The 20,172-nt window shown below is 40.4% G+C and overlaps 1 protein-coding gene across 1 annotated transcript; it reads right to left on the bottom strand.

The window, feature by feature from the left end:
- Positions 1–994: 994 nt before the first annotated feature.
- On the bottom strand, positions 995–18,298 carry LOC144516278 (mitogen-activated protein kinase kinase kinase 12-like). Its single transcript, XM_078247485.1, has 13 exons — positions 17,795–18,298; positions 14,133–14,316; positions 13,784–13,975; positions 12,762–12,920; positions 9,307–9,465; positions 8,984–9,092; positions 6,657–6,766; positions 6,350–6,466; positions 4,583–4,720; positions 3,382–4,093; positions 2,541–2,608; positions 1,828–2,128; positions 995–1,681 (listed from the first exon to the last, which is right to left on the bottom strand). Exons 1-13 carry the CDS (start codon positions 18,276–18,278, stop codon positions 1,595–1,597), a joined length of 2,820 nt encoding a protein of 939 aa, XP_078103611.1. The 5' UTR covers positions 18,279–18,298; the 3' UTR covers positions 995–1,594.
- Positions 18,299–20,172: the final 1,874 nt, after the last annotated feature.

Here is a 20,172-nt window from a genome sequence, read left to right as displayed (position 1 = left end):
GCACTAATTCCTATGTGCACACTGATTTTATGAGTGGACAAAAACAAGCTGAATTGGGGTCCACGCATTATTGAGTAAGCTAAAGGTTATTTCTGTCATCTGCCACAGGTAAGCCTGTGCTTGCTTTGTGATTTACTTACTAAAACAATAATATAATCAAAAGGATCTTTGACTAAATGAGCCACATTGCTAAGTTTACTAAACAATTCGAATCATCTCTCTTGTGTGCTGGTACACTGCAAACACTGTGGCCACAAGTATTTCCATAATTATTCTGAGATCTATTTTGGTGTTTGTGTCCCTGTCATCCATATGCCTTCAGTTATTAAATGTGCAGTCTTTCTTTTGTTGCATTTTTTTCTGTATGGATGTTTCTAATATTTCATTTTGACCAGAATCACAAACCGTGACCAATAGGCTATCCATACTTTATCACAAGCATGCTTTTATGATTCTATATACACCCCAAGATGTTCAGAAGGGGGTTTTCAAACTGGTATTGCGTATTAATACAGTAAACACTGCAATACTATTAATAAAAAGCCCATCTGCCCTGAATGAACTCAGCTGTGGTTCTTTTGACCTGTGACATGACAGGACATACTGTACCAGAGCAGACATATTGCTTTTTCTTTGTTCTCTTGTCCCTCTTTTATCTGTGTTTTGATGCTTAGACATTAACAGCAGCTACAATACATTCTACTACCATAAGCCTTTTGAGGTTCAAATAGAGTAGTGCCACCTAATTAGAAACATCAGCACCTTTAAATTATACAGTCTCACATTTTAAAAATTTGTCCATTTTACATCATCACATATTTACATAAGATATTAAACACAGGAGTAGAAAATGGAAACAAAATCCATGACACAAATATAAATAAAATATGTAAACAACAAATGAAAAATGTAAACATTGTTTTTTTTAAACTGTAAAATAGCAATAAATTAGTCAGTGCATAACGTTTTGAGAGTAAATGCAATATAACCTGATGATCGTGAGGAAATCAGAACATTTCATAAATTAAGTGCAAGTAGCAACATCAGTGGCTGCCCCATTGATGTTGACAATAGAAACATTAAAATATAATTGCGCCCTGATAGGATCTTATGATCATGTTCTCATATGACATGATGTGAAATAACATGACACATTTTTTTGACGGAGATAAAAATACAAATCGACATGGAAGATGAAAAGAGACATTAATAGACAGTTGTGTGGATGGCTTCTTTGACTGAGGCCTCTGTTGTTGAGGTGTTTTTGCAAAGCTGATCTTGGGCCAGTTGCTTTGGTGGCTGATGCTCTGTCAGCTCAGCTGTGCCCCAATTCAGTCTCACATCACTGTGAGGCATTTTATCTCGAATGAAATGGGATTTTCTGTTTTTTTTCCCCCCCAGGATATCAGGTTTTTGAGAACAATCACTAAGGGTTTGTTTTGTGTTCCTGCTTGTGATGATGAAGATGCGCCTTCATTTCCTGCCTTTGCAATGTCCCTGCTCATAACTCTGTGTATTCAAAGGTCTGTTAGAGTTAAAGAGGCATTCACAGACCAGATCTGCAGGAGTTTGAGTGGGTTGATGTGTCAGATTTTCACCAGTTGGCTGGAGGTTGGCTGGGTTCCGCAATGCCTGAATGGTCCAGCTCTGCACTGTCACAGTCCGAGTCATCATACAGGCCCTGCTGTGAAGGAAAAACATAAAAAAATCGGAGTTAGAGCAGCAACAGACCCTTTGATGTTGACTACAAATGACCTATTGTCTGCCTCTAAACTGTTGATCAATCTATTTCATGCATTCTCCCTTCATTCACTCTCTGCAGCCTACCTCATAATTGTGATCATTACTAGCAAGCTGTGTCTTGACTTGGCGAAGAATAGCTTCCTTCTCAGACAGCCCGTCAGAGCCCAGCTGGGTTGGCTCGGACGGGTCAGCGGGAATCTCAGAGCCCTGAGACAGCAGATCGTCGCTCTTGTCGTCCAGACGCTCATCAGTGTTGGTGCTGACCACGTCCGGTGTGCCGCTGTGGGAGTGGTCGGTAGTGTTTCCCTCCTCGCCGTCCGAGACCGACAAGTTTTCTGAGCTGAAGGTGGACAGGGACTGGCACTTGCTCATGCTAACGGGACGCCTGAGTGGGAATACAATAAGAAAGAATACATATACAGGAAGTAATTAACAGCAGAGCGAAATGGTAGGTGAAAAAAACGTGTTGAGCGATAACACAGACCTACAGGCATATTCAAACCCAAAATGTTAAAAATGTAAAGCTAATGCCCAAGTTTGTGTCTCTTCTGCCACATTTGGCATTTCATTGTGAATATAAGGATTAAACCTAATTGTTTATTACTAATATTCACATTCTATGTGTTAAAGGCCCTGCAAACCCACACAGATGTTGTCATGTTTTCTGGCTTTCAAATGTAATTTTGGATTTGTGTTAGAAAGGTGAACATGTAAACTGTTTTGCATGAATGCACAGATGGAATCATGGATATGGTAGGTCTTCAATAATTATATTTAATGTGTTTAGCAACTCTTACCGTCTCCTTGGCAACTCTACTTCACTGTCCACTTCTCCTTCTTCTTCCTCTGACGACACTCCACGTCTCTGCAGAGAAAATCAACAGTATGTGTGAAACCCCAGCGTTTCCATGTTTCAATGCACACCAACTTCACTCATGTGCCATCAGGGTGGCCCCCCGGGTACAAACTGTACATGGTGTCACTTTCGGAAAACCAAAGTGAGTTTGTTTTTGGAAACCTGAATCTTTAATGTCTTTTGCTACTTATACATATTCATATCTAACTTGTGAAACATACAAATACCCTCAGCTAACACATATTAAACAGGAAGTTGAAGTTGCAACTACCACTACTGACAAATGCACAGATGGAAGTAATTACTTAAATGTTGTCTTTCCACCGCACTCTGTTTTTTTTTGTGTGTTTTCTTTGTGTGTGTTATCCTTATTTGTAGCATGGCATCTATGAAAAAAGAGGATTGTACCTAATGGAGTGATGGTGATTATATTAGATAGATTAGAGACCAACATGTTTTGCCTATCTAAACATTATCAGTGTCAATTATGACAGCAAATCAATTCAATCTCAATATCAAATTTTGTCATGTTTGACACCTCTATAGATGCTGATTTGTACCTGTGCTTCGGTTTGAGTCAAGACAGAGACAGTAATAAAGGAAGGAAAATGTTTTGCTTAACTGGCAACAAATTAAATCAAAATGGTTACATTTCCCCTTCTCACTGCTATTTAATCTTTGCTCCCTTCTAAGGCGGAAGTCAAAATAACTTAGTGAAACTTGGCCATGATTAGACAATGTATGTCTGACTGCCTTCTTAGACAATGCTGTTAAAGTCTCACCTGACTGCGTGTAACTGCTGCCCTGTAGAGCAGTGCTGCAGGAGTGAGACGCTGACTTCTAGGTGAACGTGTGATCACCGTCCCGTCTTCCTTCTCTTCACCCTCGTGGGAAACACGGGGGTTCCCGTGTACAGACACCCTCCCTGCAGCTGCTCCCCTGCCGCACGGTGAGTCGGGGCTACTGGAGAACGGGATAGAAGCTGCATCCTCACTGGGCGTGTCGCTGCGTGGAGGTGTTTCTACCAGGTCATCAGTCCCTAAACCCACATCCGGCCCCTCCTCAGGCCCTCCAGTCCTTCTGCTTTCCCCCAGGCCGGCTGAGGCGCTCTGGCTGCCCGCTCTGTCCAGCCCCGGCCTGACCTGCCCCTTCCTCCGGCCTTCAGCCTCCAAGGTGGTTGAAATGAGATCTGGACTTGAGGAGTACATCTTCTTGAGCAGCAGATCGTGCTGCAGGCCCCTGAGGGCTGCACTGGGGTCCATATGCTGCTTGCTGCTGGGCACAGATGAGGTGGCGTTGACCATGGCTAATGAAGAGGAGAGAGTGGCTTTCAACTGAGCCAAGTCCCCACTGCTACCTTTACCAGCCTTCCTGTAGCGGGGTTTTCCTCGCCGTGAGCGGCCAGGGGAGGTAGAGCCCTTGTTGGGGATTGTGACCTGGGTCATGGAAGAGTCCAGTTTTGGGAGGATGACCTCTGACTTTAGTAAGTCTGGCCTGGAAAGGGCCGGGACAGAATAAACGTTTAAATGCATTAATTGCTAGATAGATTCTAGTTTATCTTGTGCATTTTTCAATACGCCTGGTGATAGCTTATTTTTTTGTTATTGTCAACAAATTACCTAACTTAATACTTTCCAACTCCTCTACCCTGCATTCAGCACCAATCCCATTAGTTCCTACTGAAGATGTAAGTCTTTAAAAAAGGGTCATAAATATATAAATTCAGTTAAAAAAAAGAAAATACTTAAAATTGGGCAGTGTATTGTTTTTTTTTATAGCAAATATTACTCAAAGTGGAGTAAATAGTGTTATTTGTCATTTTAAGATGCAGATTTGGTGCACATGGGATTTGTTGACAATAACAAAATATCACCAGACTTATCCTTTAACATAACTTTGGCATTCACATAATATTGAACAGCAACTTGATCAAACCATCACGTATAAATGCTGCTGATTTAAAATAACTCCTGGCTGTCTCACCTCTTGCTGTGTGAAGGCAGCTTCTGAGGTACGTTGCGTTTCTTCATGAGTTTCTCCATCGAGTTGGAGGAGGCCGACTGTCTGGAGCTTTGGTGCTTGAAGCAGCCCGGGTACTTTTTGTCCAGTGAATGCTCCCTCCTGAAGTTTTAAACACAAAGCCAATACTCGTTTAATGGATGTCAACGGATACTTAGCATGGCATAAGAGAGCACTTTGCTACATGCAAAGGCCCTGTGTGACTGGATGTAATGGCCCTTCACTTCACATTACGGATGACCTTTTCCATGCTCTTTCATTACAAAAACATTGCTTAATCAATGTTGATGGATAAAGTTCTTAGTACAAAATATTTGAATAATTACAACCCTAGTTTTCCTATTGTTACAGTGCAATACATTTAGAAAATGACTACAGTATACAGCCCTAGGTCTACTTTAACCATTACTTTGGCTTTTCACAATCCCAACCTGACAGAACTCTGGACAGAAAATGTCCAGATGTGCAAAGCTGATGGAGACCTATCCACACAGTCTCAAGGCTGTTATTGCTGCCAAAAGGGCATCTACTAAACATTGACTTATACAAACAAGTACTTTGTATTTTGTTTTTAATTAATTTAGAGCACTTTGTAGATACATGTATTTAATTTGACATTAAAGGGTCGTTTTCCTAATCAGCACCAAAAGCCACATTACTTTTAGGCCATCGGCAGCCAAAAAGCAAAAACAGCTGAAGCAGAGGTTAATGGATGGATCTTCCTTTCTGAGCATGAGGTCAGGAGGGCTTTAAAGCATGTAAACACCAAAAAAGCACCTGACGGTATCAATCGGCAGGTCCTCAAACTGTGTGCTGACCAATTAGCACCGGTATTCACAATGATATTCAAACTATCACTGCCTCAGTCTGTCACACTATTTTGCTCCTCACTACCCAGCAGTAGACCCTTTACAGATTGCCTACTGTCCAAAATTATCAATGGAAAATGCCATAGCACACATCCTCCACACCACCCTATCTCACCTTGAAAAGTTTGCTGACCACACAGCTGTAGTGTGCCTGATCACAGATATCAATAAAAAGGCCTACCTGAAAGAACTAGAGGACCTGACCCGCTGATATCAGGACAACAACCTACTCATGAATGTCAGTAAGATTAAAGAGATTATAGGGGACTTTGCGAAGAAGCAGGGAAGGAACTACACCCCTCTTAATATCAACGGATCCTTGGTGGAGAGGTTGGACAACTTCAAGTAGCTTGGTGTCCACATCACCGAGGGTCTGACCTGGGCGCTGCATACTGACTCAGTGGTGAGTAAGGCAGAGACAAAAGAATTTCTACTCCTGCATCACCGAGAGCATCCTGACAAGGAACATCACTTCCTGGAGCCGGAACAGCACCGAACAGGACCGCAAGGCCCTGCTGAAAGTGGATTGTTTCGGCTGAACATACAATAGGCGGTGCCCTACCCTGCCTAAGGGATATTTACGTCAGGTGCTGCAAAACAAAGGCTAAGAGAATCAATAAAGATCCAAACCACCCGGGTAAGCCTTAATTTTCTCACTGTTGAGGTCGAGAAGAAGGTCCCGGACACACCAGGCTAGCACTAAGAGGCACAGGAATCTACCCTCAGGCCAATAGGATCCTAAACGAGGACACTGCCTATTGTATTTTTATATGATTTCACATGACAAATAAATAAATAAATTGATTAATTTTAAATAATTTTTCTTTGATTCAATGTTGTACAACAATAAAACATGTCATACTTGTGAAGCTCTTTCTCTTTGATCTCCAGCTGCAGCATGATGGCGTTAAGCTCCATGTAGAGATTGTTGGCTCTCTCCAGTTTCCTCTCGTAGTGCTCCCGGATGTCCAGCGCATGTCTGTGTGTAGAGGAAAATGGGGAGAACGTAATTACATAATAATTACATTACAATACATTTATGTACTACTAACATAATTGCATTGGTGTCTTAATATTTAGCTTATATATATATATATCCACATTTTATATCTCCACGTCTGTATTTGTAGACGTTCTTTGTGTGCACATGTTACAATGTCTTTGCTAACCTGAGCTCTTCTCTGCGTCGTTTGATCAGCTCCTCATCCAGCCTGTGAAGACATGTCCCCTCAGACTTGATCTTTTCAAAGTGGTGCCTCACCTCGTCCCTCCACTCCGCCTGGTGAAACACATAAAACACATTCATCAGAGCAGGTATTAATGACTTACAGTAACTGAGTATTTCATCATTTTACATGCACAAGCAGTAGGCAATTTGAGGGGGATGCCATCCCCCTTGTTAGCAAAATGACCAAAATGCATGCCCCTTGTTAACCTGAAATCCCCCCTCTCCATCCCCTAGTAGCAGAGAGAGTGCAGGGGCAGAGGGGTTGTTTAGTGGAATATGTTAGTATTGTCTGCCTGGCTCATTGATGCTTTATCTGACTGTAGTTTGTGCAAGTTAGAATCTGTTGACCAGACCATGGCTCTGATATATCAGTTGCCTGTGTATTGATAAACCCATGGCACTGTTCATGGTGCTGAAGTAGCAGATGGATTTGTAATTGGAGAGTTATTAAAAAATGTTCCTGTTAAAAATTAACAAATTGCTTACTTGGTACAAATATAAGAAATGTCTCTATGCTGACATCCAAAAGTGTATCTGTGGTTATGAGGGTTCAGATAATTTGAAATGTTGGTCTTCTCCATGTTTTAATATTACTACGATCACCACTAATATAATCAATGTTTCTACTCCCAATACTGTAATTACTCCCTCTTTAGCTGCCTATGGAGATACAGCAGTAGACCAATACTTTCCATCTTATCACCCATTTTGTGTTTTATTATTATGATTTGTACACTTGGAAAATGCAGTCATTCCTGTGTTTTCCATTGGGATAATAAAGTATGACTCGACTTCATTTGACTATGAATATTAACAACTGATATCAACATTGAGAATAAACTTCATTGCACCATGATCTTGTAAAAAAGCTCTTAATTTGCAGAGTGACTTAGGGTTCATGTGTATCACTGAAACAAAACCCATTAAGCTGTCAGATGATAATCAATACACAGGGAGCGAAACTGAACATGAACTGACATGACATGAGAAAAAAAAAGATGCAGCGTGGGCATTTTTTGTACATAGTGGAGCGTGACAGCTGTTATCTGATACCTGTCATATCAAAAGACAAAGGAAGTCTGATACATGAGTGTGTGCACGTACATGCATGTGTGTGTGTGTGTGTGTGTGTGTGTGTGTGTGTGTGTGTGTGTGTATTTCTGTCTGTGCATGAGTGATGCTCTTCTTATTAAGCTAATGGACTCTTGTGCATACTCTTCTATGTCTCCAGTCCCCTCTTTCTCCTCTCTCCTTGCTCTCTACGCCCAACCATTAAAGCAATCAATACACTCCAGCAGCAAATACTTCTTTCTAACGTCACAAGAAAAATCCATTATGGGGCAGAGTGGAGAGAAGCTGGGGAGGGTTGCAGCAGGGGGGAAGGGGAACAGGAAGATATAAAGGATCAAGGATAAGTGGAGAGAGTGCAAGAGGTTTGTATTTTTTGCATCATGAGATATCAAAGAAGGAGGAGGCAGTGGGTTGCTGCGAAGAGAAAATTAAATCTTGTTCATTTTGTGTGTTTGTGTGTACAAGTGTGTCTAACGATTATACATGCTTGAGTTATAAATGGATCTGTGGTTCTGCATGGCTGAGTAAAGACATAGCTTCCACACAATTATACTTTCCTCCTGTCCTTCATCTGTTTTGATTTTCAGTGGTCTAACATATTTGTCATTGCCCCCCCATCCATCATCCGTCACAGACACACCCTCCTTCTCCATCACACAGACATTCAATATCATATAATGGGAGGTTGAGAAAGGTCTCTCTCATGTGACAAGGAACAAAGACCAAGAAACCAACAATAATATGTTGTGATTGAAAGGACAGTTATTATTAGTGGGCTCCCGAGGGGCCTGGGCCCCCAGTGCAGCTGCCCTGCTTGTAGTTACTGCAGCAGACTGGAAACAAATGGCAGTGGGTTGACAACAAAAGGACTTTTAGAGATAGTGGCTGCTGTTGACAGGAGGTCTTCTATTAAGAGACATACAGAGCTCATGTGTACCTCGTCCGATGTCTATTTATTTATATTTATTTGACAAGGGAGACTGTGACTTGGGAAATTATGATTCTTAATTCTATTTTATACATATAATTATACATACAGTGTCTAAACAAGACTTAACTTGATTCTACTTTGTCTACTTTTTCTGTAATGATAAAAAATGTTTTTTTAAATGTCATTAAATTAAATTGTACTCATGTTTGGATATCAAAATAGCTTCTGAGTTTTGAGTTCTGTTGGCAGAGATAAAGGAAGTTTACCTGAGACTGGAAGTACGTTTCTTGTGCAGTCGACAGGATATCTGCTGAGGCGATGTCCAGATGCAGGAGAATCTGTCGGAAGGAAGGCCTGTTTCTTGGCTTGCAGTTCCTTTGGACAATTTAAACAAATGTTTTGTCAGAAAAGAAAAAGAAAAATGACCTTTCCCATCTTATTGTAAGTTATGTTGTTTTTATGTCTCAGCTTTCTTAAAGCTTCTAACTTCATTATATTCTCTTAGTGCTGATGCCTCAACTTTCTTTTTCCCTATCATTCTTTTTCCCTCCATCTCTCTCTCTGACTCCTCCCGCTCCTAACCACTCACCAGCATTGCCTCAGGAGCAGTTTGAAGCTGTCTGGGCAGCTATCAGGTACAGGCAGATGTAGACTGTTGTTGCCCACTCCCCAGATGATGGCGGAGGAGTCCACGTCCTTATAGGGCACCTCTCCTGTCAGCATCTCCCACAGCACGACACCGAATGACCTGCAGAGAGATGTGGAATATTTACTTTCAGACACATTGATAAAGATGTGAAGTGAACTGATAAAAGGAAGCGTGACTGAAATGTCACACTTTTAATTTTGCGGAAATAAATCTTGAGATTTAAAGGTCCAATATGTAATATATTTACTGTAATAAATCCAAAAATGACCCCAATGCGTAATCAGATATTAAGGAAACATGCTAAGTTGAAATAGCCTACTCTTTTCTGACAACAATGCAAATGCCAGTATTTTCTCCTTTTGAAATTTCCGTTCTGTGACGGAATTTCTGTTTGTGTTTTGCCCAGTTTGACAGCCAGGCCGGGTTGCCAGATATACCTGTAAAAACATAAACCCAGCAGCAAACAAACGAACAGGATCACCAGAGATAGATTCTACCCAACCTAAAAAAAAAGGCATGTTTCTAACATTTGCGTGACCAGAGACGTAACAAACCCTGGGTAAATATTGGCGATGTATTTGAAAGATGGAGACAGCTTAGAGCCCAAAAGGACGCAGAGTTGGCTAATTTCCTCCTGAATAGGTGAGCATTAGCTTCAGGCTAATTTATCACAGCTAGAAGGGACGGCATTTTATGTCATTTCAACATTCGTGTACTCACATTGAATTAGCTGGAGTACCCGAGTTGATAACTCGCAAAAACAATTGAGACACAGCCAGTAAAGTGATTCCGACTGGTCCTGGCTAATGCCGCCATGCTAACCCTGCTAACTGCTAAAGTTACCGGAGGACCAGGCAAGCACGCCACGGCTGTTTACAACGTGGAGCCTGTTCAGCGGCCGTAGCCGACAATGGTGAGTTATTTTAAGCCAAGAGAGGGGGGCTGTTAATTGGGAGGGCCGTGAGTTTGCAGTGTGTTTAGCAATTGTTGCCGTAATTCTAAGCTAATAAAGTGTGTTGAGTCAGGTGGAGAGAACAGCAAGGTAGTGTTACTTTTAGCGGTTCCTATCATAATTCTAAGCCGGAAAAGTGTATCTGTCAGTTGGGTACAGAGCTCCGCGTGAGCACAGGCTTTTATGACTGTCAATATAGCCAGCATCTAACGTTAGTTACTCTGCTGTGCTGTGAAGTAATGTCTGGCTATGTGACACAAGCGTCTAGCAACATTGAACTTCGAGTCTGGGGAGGAGGGGGTGGGGGAGATGACTCTCTCCAGTATTTTGAATTTGTACTGCAGTAACTATTTTAAACACTAGCTGTCAGTATTACATATTGCACCTTTAAAGTACAACTGTGACATCTGATGGATACTTCATCACTGTAAAAAAGCCATTGATGCTAATGCCTTGTGGGCAGTCTCTGGTAGCCTATTATCAATGTTTAATCAGTTTTTTTATGATGAAACGCTTTGTCACTGTTAAACTTTTTTCAATCATTGGAATCATATCAATGGTACACTGGTAATAACCATAATAGTGTTCAGTATATTGCTAATTCCCAGAAATTGCTTCTTTGTACATATAAATGTGTTTTAGTAATAATCATGGTGTCAGGTCCATTTATAAATACATCTAAGCTCCAAAAAGAATACAGTAATTGTTGACAAATCTGATTTCCCATCTTTTGCCAAAAACAAGACGATTTCACTACTAGTGTTTCATTGATGAGCTCCATCTCTGCCTCTGTTTGGTGGGGGAGCATGAAAGCAGACCCATGGGGAATGTAACTAAGGAAAGTCTGTTGTTGGTGACTCTCGGTGTTGCCATGGTGATCATTTACAGTATCCAAGGTGCCAATAGCATCACACGCAGGAGGTGTGTAAAATTGTGTTTACATGTATATTTTTAGAGTCTCTCCATCTCTCTATGATTTGTTATATAAATGCATAAGAAGAGATACTTCATTTCAAGGCAATGCATGTATTTTTCTTTACCACCAGGTTAAATATTAGCTGTTAATGAGATGATGGATTACAACTACGTTATTGATTTGTTTTTATACAGGGTAATATAATGCAATAATATAATTAATTGCTCATCTGTCAATTCAGTGTCTCAGAGTAGCAACACAAAAATGTAGAAATATGCCGTTACAGATAAAAGTAATGCAGTGCACTGTAAATCAAGCTGCACTCTGCACTCCACTTCTGTAACGATTTTCATTTGAAGATAAAGGAATGAAAAGCCCCACGTTTGTTGTTGTTGTTTTTAACCAAATTCCACTCTTGCCATGAAATTCATTTTCTTTAATACTTTTATCCACAGACCCAGTAGCTACATAACCAAGGGAAACAAATTATTGCTGTGTTACAATTATTCTACATAATACAATGAAGCATTATACTGAAGCCAGTCAATATATAATTCCATTTTGTCGGCCTATGTCCCAGTCGAACAGTAATTTTTATAGATATCTATATTTATTAATTACCAGTTCCACATTTTAGCTTATAGCCTTTTGGCTTAGTGATTAACAGTATTTTTTCTTTCTTCTTCTATTTATTGTGTTTATTTGTCAACATGGGTAGCGAGCTGCTGCATACAATTGTCCTTACAGGAATATATATGGTTGGATTGACTTGAATTGAGTAAAAGTTAAAAAGGTTATATTGTCTTTAGTTAATTTATTCCTCTTTAAAATATTATTATGTTAAATATGACCTGTGGCTATCTTAGTATAGTCCTTATATAAAGATCAGACAGGAACATGAGTTGTACCAGCTGCCAAAGTATGTCAGCACAAAACAAAATCAAACATAATACTTCACCACATCCTTCTCTGACTCACTCTTTTCATGGTATGGACTACTCCATAATTTACATAAATTTAAACAAAACTGTACAGTATACACCCATGCTTCGCTTTCTTTTTTCACATGAAAAGCTTTTTAATCCTATTTTCACTTCTCTTCTAATGCACTGCTGGCTCTGGGCCAAACCATCCGCAGGCTTGGAAGGTTATTCCAGCCTCTCCTGAGCACTGCAGCATCTGGCAAATCAATTATTAAATTAGCCAGTGCTCCTTTCAGGATGGAGAGGAAGAGTGATGAAGGGATGTAGGATGGAAGAGAGAGGGGGAGAATGTATTGGGGGAGATCAGGGCTTAACATAGGGCAACCCATCAGATATGGCCGAGGCCCTATAGAATTTCATGTAATGAGATATTGTACATAATATTCAATAGATTTTCTGGAAATAGGATCCTGCGCTCTATACTGTAGTAGGCTGTGACTGATGAGATTTTATGTTGATTCAATGACAGATAAGACAATCATAAGGGAAAATTGCAAAGGTTCACCAGTGCAAAAGGACAGTGTAAAAGGGTTATGACACCTACCAAATATCCACTTTCTCTGAGACGGGTTCGTTGCGTATAACCTCAGGAGCCATCCAGGCCACCGTACCGGCAAAGGACATCTTGGTGCTCTTCTCACTGAGCTCCTTGGACGTGCCAAAATCAGAAATCTTCACTGCATCATCGTAAGTGATCAGCATGCTGGAATGAAACATGGACGGCAAGTTTATTTGAATTCATCTGTTTACAAATATTAAACTATAATAACTGCCACGTGGTTAAGACTCCACCAACCAGTCAAGTTGCATTACATTCATGTCTGTCCAGACTGATATAATATATGTAATGAAGACTGTGAAGGAATTTAATAAAAGATATTAAGTGTATTTATTGGGGAAACATGGATACTTCACACACATTAAACCCAGCAGCACAGAACATCTATTCAATCACCACAGTTTTAAAGATTAGTATCACCAATTCAGTGTCCGACCAAATGTCTCCCCTTCTGTTTCTGCAGAACATTATGATGTCACAGTAAAATTGACCTTTCGAGTATAAAATGTCATCACTTCATCATTGTATCCTATTAGACAATCATGTGAAATTTTGTCACAATTAGCGTATGGATTCTTATGTTATGGCCAAAAATGTGTTATGTGACGTCACAGTGACCTTGGCCTACCAAATTTGAATCATTTCATTCTTGAGTCCAAGTGGACGTTTGGGCCCAATTTGACAAAAATCCTCAAGGCGTTCCTGAGATATTGCATTCACAAGAACAGGACAAACAATCAAAATGTTTACTAAATACTAATTTAAACCAATCACTGCTACACAGAATTATGTGTTTTTCTGATAATCTTTGCTTTTTCCTGTAAATTACTGGATAATTGAACCTCTTCCGGCCTCTAAAAAGTATTCAAATGAACTGTGCCATCCAAATTGGACCTACATTTTAAATGTGTCTATTTAGTGACTTGTTTGCACTAACATTATCATTTACATTAGAATTACAGAGCTGTAACCACACAATTCATTTTCACCAGGTCTACAAAACTCACTTTGGTGACTTGAGGTCTCTGTGGATGATCTTGTGGAGGTGAAGATAGTTCATTCCACCAGCAATGCCCATGGCCCAGTCCATGAGCAGGGATGGATGGATCTTCCTGCCTGCCCTCAGCACCTCGTACAGCTGTCCCTGGGCACAGTACTCCATAATGATGCAGTAACATGGAGCCTGGGTACAAATACCTCTGAGAGTGTAGAGAAGTATGTTAAGACAGACCATATTAGAGTTGTTACAATGTCAGTTATGAATGGAAAACATTTCCATTCATTGAAAACATTTTTTTGTGTGAAATGCTCGGCACATCTTGTTTTATAATAAGCCAACTGATCATTCCTACTAACTTGAAAGTGATGATGTTGGGGTGTTTGAGCTTGCGCAGGTGCTTGATGTCTGTCTCTTTGATGTTTCGCACTTTTTTTACAGCCACTTCCTGTCCGTACAGTTTGCCCAGAAAGACGGCACCCTGGGCTCCACTGCCCACCCACTGCAGGTCAGATATCTCCTCGAATGGGATCTCCCACGCCTCTGAGATTGGGGAAAGAGATGGTGGCAAAGTAGTTGGTGAGTTTATCTGTGTAGTTACAGGTGAATTATGAAATACTGTAGAGCAGAGTGATGATTGTCATATAATCTGTACTGATTACAGGTGATGTTCACCTGGAAACTCATAGTCTTACAGCTGATATTTCATAGCATAACTAAACACCAGACACCTTTGATAAGTAATAGAAATATCCTTTATGTTGTGTATTTTATGTTGTGATAATTCATTGCATAATTCATATTGTCATATCACCCCTGGTTTGGTTACATGATTGACTTATTTTGAAGTTAGTTCCCTTAGACATGAGTATGCAGTGCCGTTTGTAAAGTGGCTCACGCTGAAAATAACAGCAACATTTTGTCACATTTAGCTTCAAACAATGCTTAAAAAACTGGTATGAATTTTTGAGGGTCACTTTTTTGCACATTTAAAACAATATTTGTCAACTTAGAGATATTTTAAATAGTTAAATCCAAATATTAAATGTTACACCTAAATGTTAAATGTTAAATCTAAATGCTAAATCTAAATCTAAATGTTACATTTAAATCTAAATGTTAAATCTAAATATTAAATCTAAATCTAAATCTAAATGTTGAATCTAAATGTTAAATGTTAAATCTAAATGTTTCGGGTGAAACTAAATATTTAACTAATATGCACATTCAAAATGCATCTCAAAACATTTAGATTTAACATTTAACATTTAGATTCAACATTTAGATTTAGATTTAACATTTAGATTTAGATTTAACATTTAGATTTAGATATAACATTTAGATTTAGATATAACATTTAGATTTAGATTTAACATTTAGATTTAGATTTAGATTTAATATTTAGATTTAACATTTAGATTTAAATTTAACATTTAGATTTAGATTTAGATTTAAATTTAACATTTAGGTGTAACATTTAATATTTGGATTTAACTATTTAAAATATCTCTAAGTTGACAAATATTGTTGTAAATGTGCAAAAAAGTGACCCTCAAAAATTCATACCAGTTTTTTCAACATTGTTTGAAGCTAAATTGCACGAATGAACAGACAGACATGAGTATGCAGTGCCGTGCACTGCATACTCATGTCTGTTCAATTCTATATGAAGTTACAGCTAGCAGCTGGTTCTTAGCTTAGCATATAGACTGTAAACAGCAGGAAACAGCCAGTCTGGCTCTGTGTAACAGATCTGCCCACCCAGCACTTTTAAAGCTAATTCAATAACATTATATGTTCATGGTTTAATCCGTACAAAAGTGTTACAATTACACATTGTGGTTTTATGGGTGCAGTAACCAAATTCTGCACTGGTTGCCTGGCAACTTCAAGAAATAGACAAGCACATAACCCCTTAAACCATAAGGTTTAATTTTTACATGTTGGTTTTTGTATGAATAAAACAAACCAGAAATATTGGCTCACTAGTGCGCTTTAGAGATGTTGGTATGCGATTTTGTTACCACCAGGCTAGCTGTTTCCCCCTGTTGCCAGTCTTTATACTAAACTAAGCTAAAACTAAACTAATAATTACCGTACAAACATGAGAGTGATATCAATCTTCTCATTTAACTCTGACAAGAAAGCGACAAAGATTATTTCTGAAAATGTCAAACTATTCCTTTAACATGACAATATGGTTAAATGTTATGCAAATGAAATAAAAACAAAACATGTTTTCATGTTTGGTTGTTGCATACATTAAAAACCTGTATCAAAAGCTAAAACTATTAAATCAAGACAAACACTTCCTGTCAAAATGCCTGTATGTAAAACTAAAGCTAGTAGCAGGGAGCATACAGCACAGAAGAATAGGTTAGACCTGTCACAGTAAAACCTGTTGTAAGCCCTGGCTCTTACAGTCAACGCAGAGCTCAAGTTGATATATTTTTCGGTTGTTGAACCTCATCTTAACCTCAGACTCAGGGTGTGCAGGCAGACAGGGAGCTCTAATCTCCTGTGGGTTAATTCTTCCTCAGCCTCCTAAATCCTGCTTAGTGCCATTGTGTGGCTGATGTGGAGCAGGGGTCCGACGCTCAGAAAGGGGGTGGGGGTGTATGGTGAATAGGGAGGTGGAGGGGTAGTGACGGTAGTGGTGGCTGTGGTAGTTGTGTAAAGAGAAAAGAAGGGAGGGGGATTCCCCATGGGTCAGAAGGGGTCCATGTGGCCGAAGACAGACTGTTAATATAGAGAAAATATACAGCCTGCTTTACTGCTGTTCCTGACTCGCAGAAAGACGATTTAGACACGTTTATCATATTAATAAGGATGATATAAATGATTCATGCTCTGTGGTGATAGGTTGAAGACTCAGTCTCTAATGAGTTCCTTAAATGTCCCACAGTAAAGACATAAGGCCACATCTGAGCCACCAGAATATTGTCAGGTCTGCTTTGTTTGATCTGAAAAAATGAGGAAATTTCCAAGCACCACACAGTCCTTCTCAATCTTAAATAAAGGACAGACGATTTTCCTGCTTTCTATTGTGCTACATTGTGTCTTCCAATCAAAGCTTAAGAATAGAGCATTGTGATATGGTAGGCAGGCATTCAGTTGCAGTACCCCTATTTATGTCACTTTCATATTATCTGTTTTGCTCTCATCAGTGTGTGTGTGACTCCCTGTGATAATGCACGAAGGAGGGGAGCAGCGAGGTGCAGATGGGCTGGGAGTGATAACAGCACAGGGTGAAAAGGAGAGGAAAGGAGACAATGATAGATGAAAGGAGGAGGGGAGCGGAGGGGAGATGTGGAAGTCAAACGTGTGATAAAATATCAGAAGGCAATGCTGTATTTATTCTATCAAGTTTGTTTATGGCATCTTTATGTACTTTATGTGTTCGTGGCAGTGCTCGATGTTAGATGTTTTTATTTGTGGATGTGTTTATGTGTGCGTGCAGTCATCCTTGGGCTCACATATGTGTGTGTCAGGTTTGCGTTAATAGAGATGAGAGGTGCAGGGTCAGAGAGTGGCCATGCATAATTCATGGAGCAGATTTGGCAGAGGAGTCCCGGGGGAGCTCTGCGCTATTGTAGTGGCTGCAGACATAAACAACACAGCGTCACAGGGAGCTAGTTTCATTATGGGGTGGTAGTGGGGAGAGGTGGGGTGGTAGTGGGGAGAGGTGGGGTGGGCACAAGCAAGCGAAGGGATGGGGGAAAATATCAGGGGAAAATAAGCCATTTGCAGCTTTGATAGAGTCTCTCTGGCTGCAGCTCTTTCACGTCAACGAAAGTGTTTGTTTACAACATGGCCTTTGTGGGAGTCATTTTTCTACCAACTGTTTAATGTAATTAAACAGGGAGATACAATCATGTAATTAGCATATCAAAGCTTTACACTGGAATTAAGTGGGAGCTGATGCTTGCTTTTATTGGAAAACTATTAGCAACCATTAATGCCAGTGTGTGTAGATGTATGTGTGTGCTTCCAGTGATATGGATTTAAATGCTAGACTTACCATCGAGGCCGTGTTTGTGCTCTGTGGAGTAAGCCTTGCCAATCATAGTCCAGACAGGCCGCAGACACCCAAACAACCCCTCCAAAAACCCTCCGGTAGACTGGCACTGTAGCCTGGCGTCATCCACCTGGCTCCTGACTGCACTGCTCTCCATCTCCTGCCCCTCTCCCTCTGTCCTTCCTGGACTCCTATCATGCTCGTGGAGCTTCAGGATACTGTTGGCAAAATGCTCCTGTTGTTCCTCGCCTGGTGTCTGGTTGTGCCCAGCAGTCTGCTCTTCTCCTCCTCCACCCCCGGGCTCGACAGCACCTCCGGTGTCTATGGAGAGGACGTTGCGAAGGACACACTGGGTCGGGGTAAGGTCCATTTCTGGGGTGCAGGGTGTTTCGTCATCGAGGCGGCGAAAGGATGGAGGATCAGAGAGGGGTGAGTTGAAGCCGGAGAGAGAAGGAGAGGGGACACGAGGTTCATGAATAAGCGCCATGAGGGCCTCTGGTCATCAGAACAAGTAGAGAACTGGGAGCATGGACAAGACCAAGCATAGTGAGAGAGAAAGAGAGAAAAAGAAGAGGAAAATTGTTATGAATCAAATCCAAGTTAACATCAGTTTGTTATTTGTAAAATGAAATATAGCCTAGGTGAAGATAAGAGTGGTTGTCACTGCATGTGCATAGTGGTCAGAGCAATGACATTAACTTATGAGTCATGATGTCGGCTATCTGAAGATATGAAATCAAAAGGCTACTAGAATGTAAAACATGATTCAGGACATGTGGATAGAGGACAAAAGAGCAGCCAGTCTGGACCATAAATCAGAGAAAGCCTCAGTTCAGCACTACCTTTGATGAGATGTACAGCAAATATTCAGACCCCCTCTCTAAGGCTAACTTGGCAACCTTATATAGGTGCTAAAGCATCGCAGTACATCAATTAAGTAATTTCCTTACATCTTACGGAATATTACATACAATATTACTTTTGGCTTAGTATGTGACAAACCAAATGCTTTATAGACAATGGTGCCACAGCTGGAGCAACATCACTGGTGTATTAAAATGGATGAGATCAAATGATGGCTGTATAATAACGAGAACTCTGCAAGCCTCTTCAAAGCTTGTCATTTCTCCAAGGACAGCAGCATATACACGCTCAGCAGAGAATGAAAATGCATTATTTCTTGTCAGGGCCTTTTTAAGTGATCCACTCCTCCTATATCCATGACAAGCATTGCTATAAGAGGTGACAGGTTTTACCTTCTTTGTAAAATAATGATACAAATCGAAACCCTTCACAGTAGCCTATACCTGCATCGTTGTGTTGTTGTAGCTACAACATATAAGACAAAACAAACGTGTTTTCTTTACAAAAAAAATCTCAAACATGGAGCTGGATCAGTTTCCAAGTTATCATCTAGTCATTGTGAAGAGTAGCTTTCATTTGCTATTCATATCCTGTCAGTTCGAATGTCAATTTGAGTCAAATTACTAAGCCTAAATGTATTAACATTCTATTAAGACTATTATATCGACCACCCTACTGTGACAATTAGTCTCACAAAAAGTAATGTGCCTGGCATCTGATGTATGAGCCATCAGCCGTGATACAGTATAGCTGTATGTAATAAAACCCATCTATAATTCATAAAATAGGAGGAGAGAAATCATAGTCCAAAACAAGACAGACACAGCCTGGAGGACGCATCAACCAAACCACAACCATCATTATAATTTTCTGCAAACAACTGAGACACATCTGGTGTCTGAAATCTGGAATAATCATTCACATCCGACTGAACCTGCCTGCTAATAGTCCTCCTCCGGCTCTCACTTGATTTATTTCGAGGTATCAGCTGCGGGAGCAGGCTACGGTCCGTCACAGCCTAGTGCATTGTGGATGTGTCGGAGGGGTTTCTTGCGCGCATCATCGCTTCTCCTCGCGCCTCCTGCTGCGGTTAAGATCCCGGTTTCATCACTGAACTTTCAGTCAAAAACACTACTGCAGTTTACATATTTCAACAATAAAGGACGGGATGCGTTATTTAGGAATGAAATCAGCTACAGACGCTCTGCCTTCTTCTTGTAGCCTATACCTTCTTATCACGCCGACTGAATGTCAAACCAACGTTTCCTACCTCAGTGCTGACAGCTGACGTCCATCGCTGGTGACTGCAAAAGCTTATTCCACTTTATAGTTTATGATTGATTCTAATAACAACCATCTAATAATTCTTCCTTTACGGGTTTGTCGGTATAGTCAGCATCCACGCTCACTCCTCCTCCTCCTCTCGGATGTTTCTCAGCGTGCGCTTATCCCAGTGAGCAGTAGACACAGCTACGCTCCCTTGGTTCGCTTGTTTTTCCTGCTCCTACACCTCCTCC

This window comes from Sander vitreus, chromosome 4, assembly GCF_031162955.1.
Source record: "Sander vitreus isolate 19-12246 chromosome 4, sanVit1, whole genome shotgun sequence".
Classification (NCBI taxonomy): Eukaryota; Metazoa; Chordata; class Actinopteri; order Perciformes; family Percidae; genus Sander; species Sander vitreus.
Note: the sequence above shows the minus strand (reverse complement) of the source record. Positions and strands in the feature narration are given on the sequence as shown.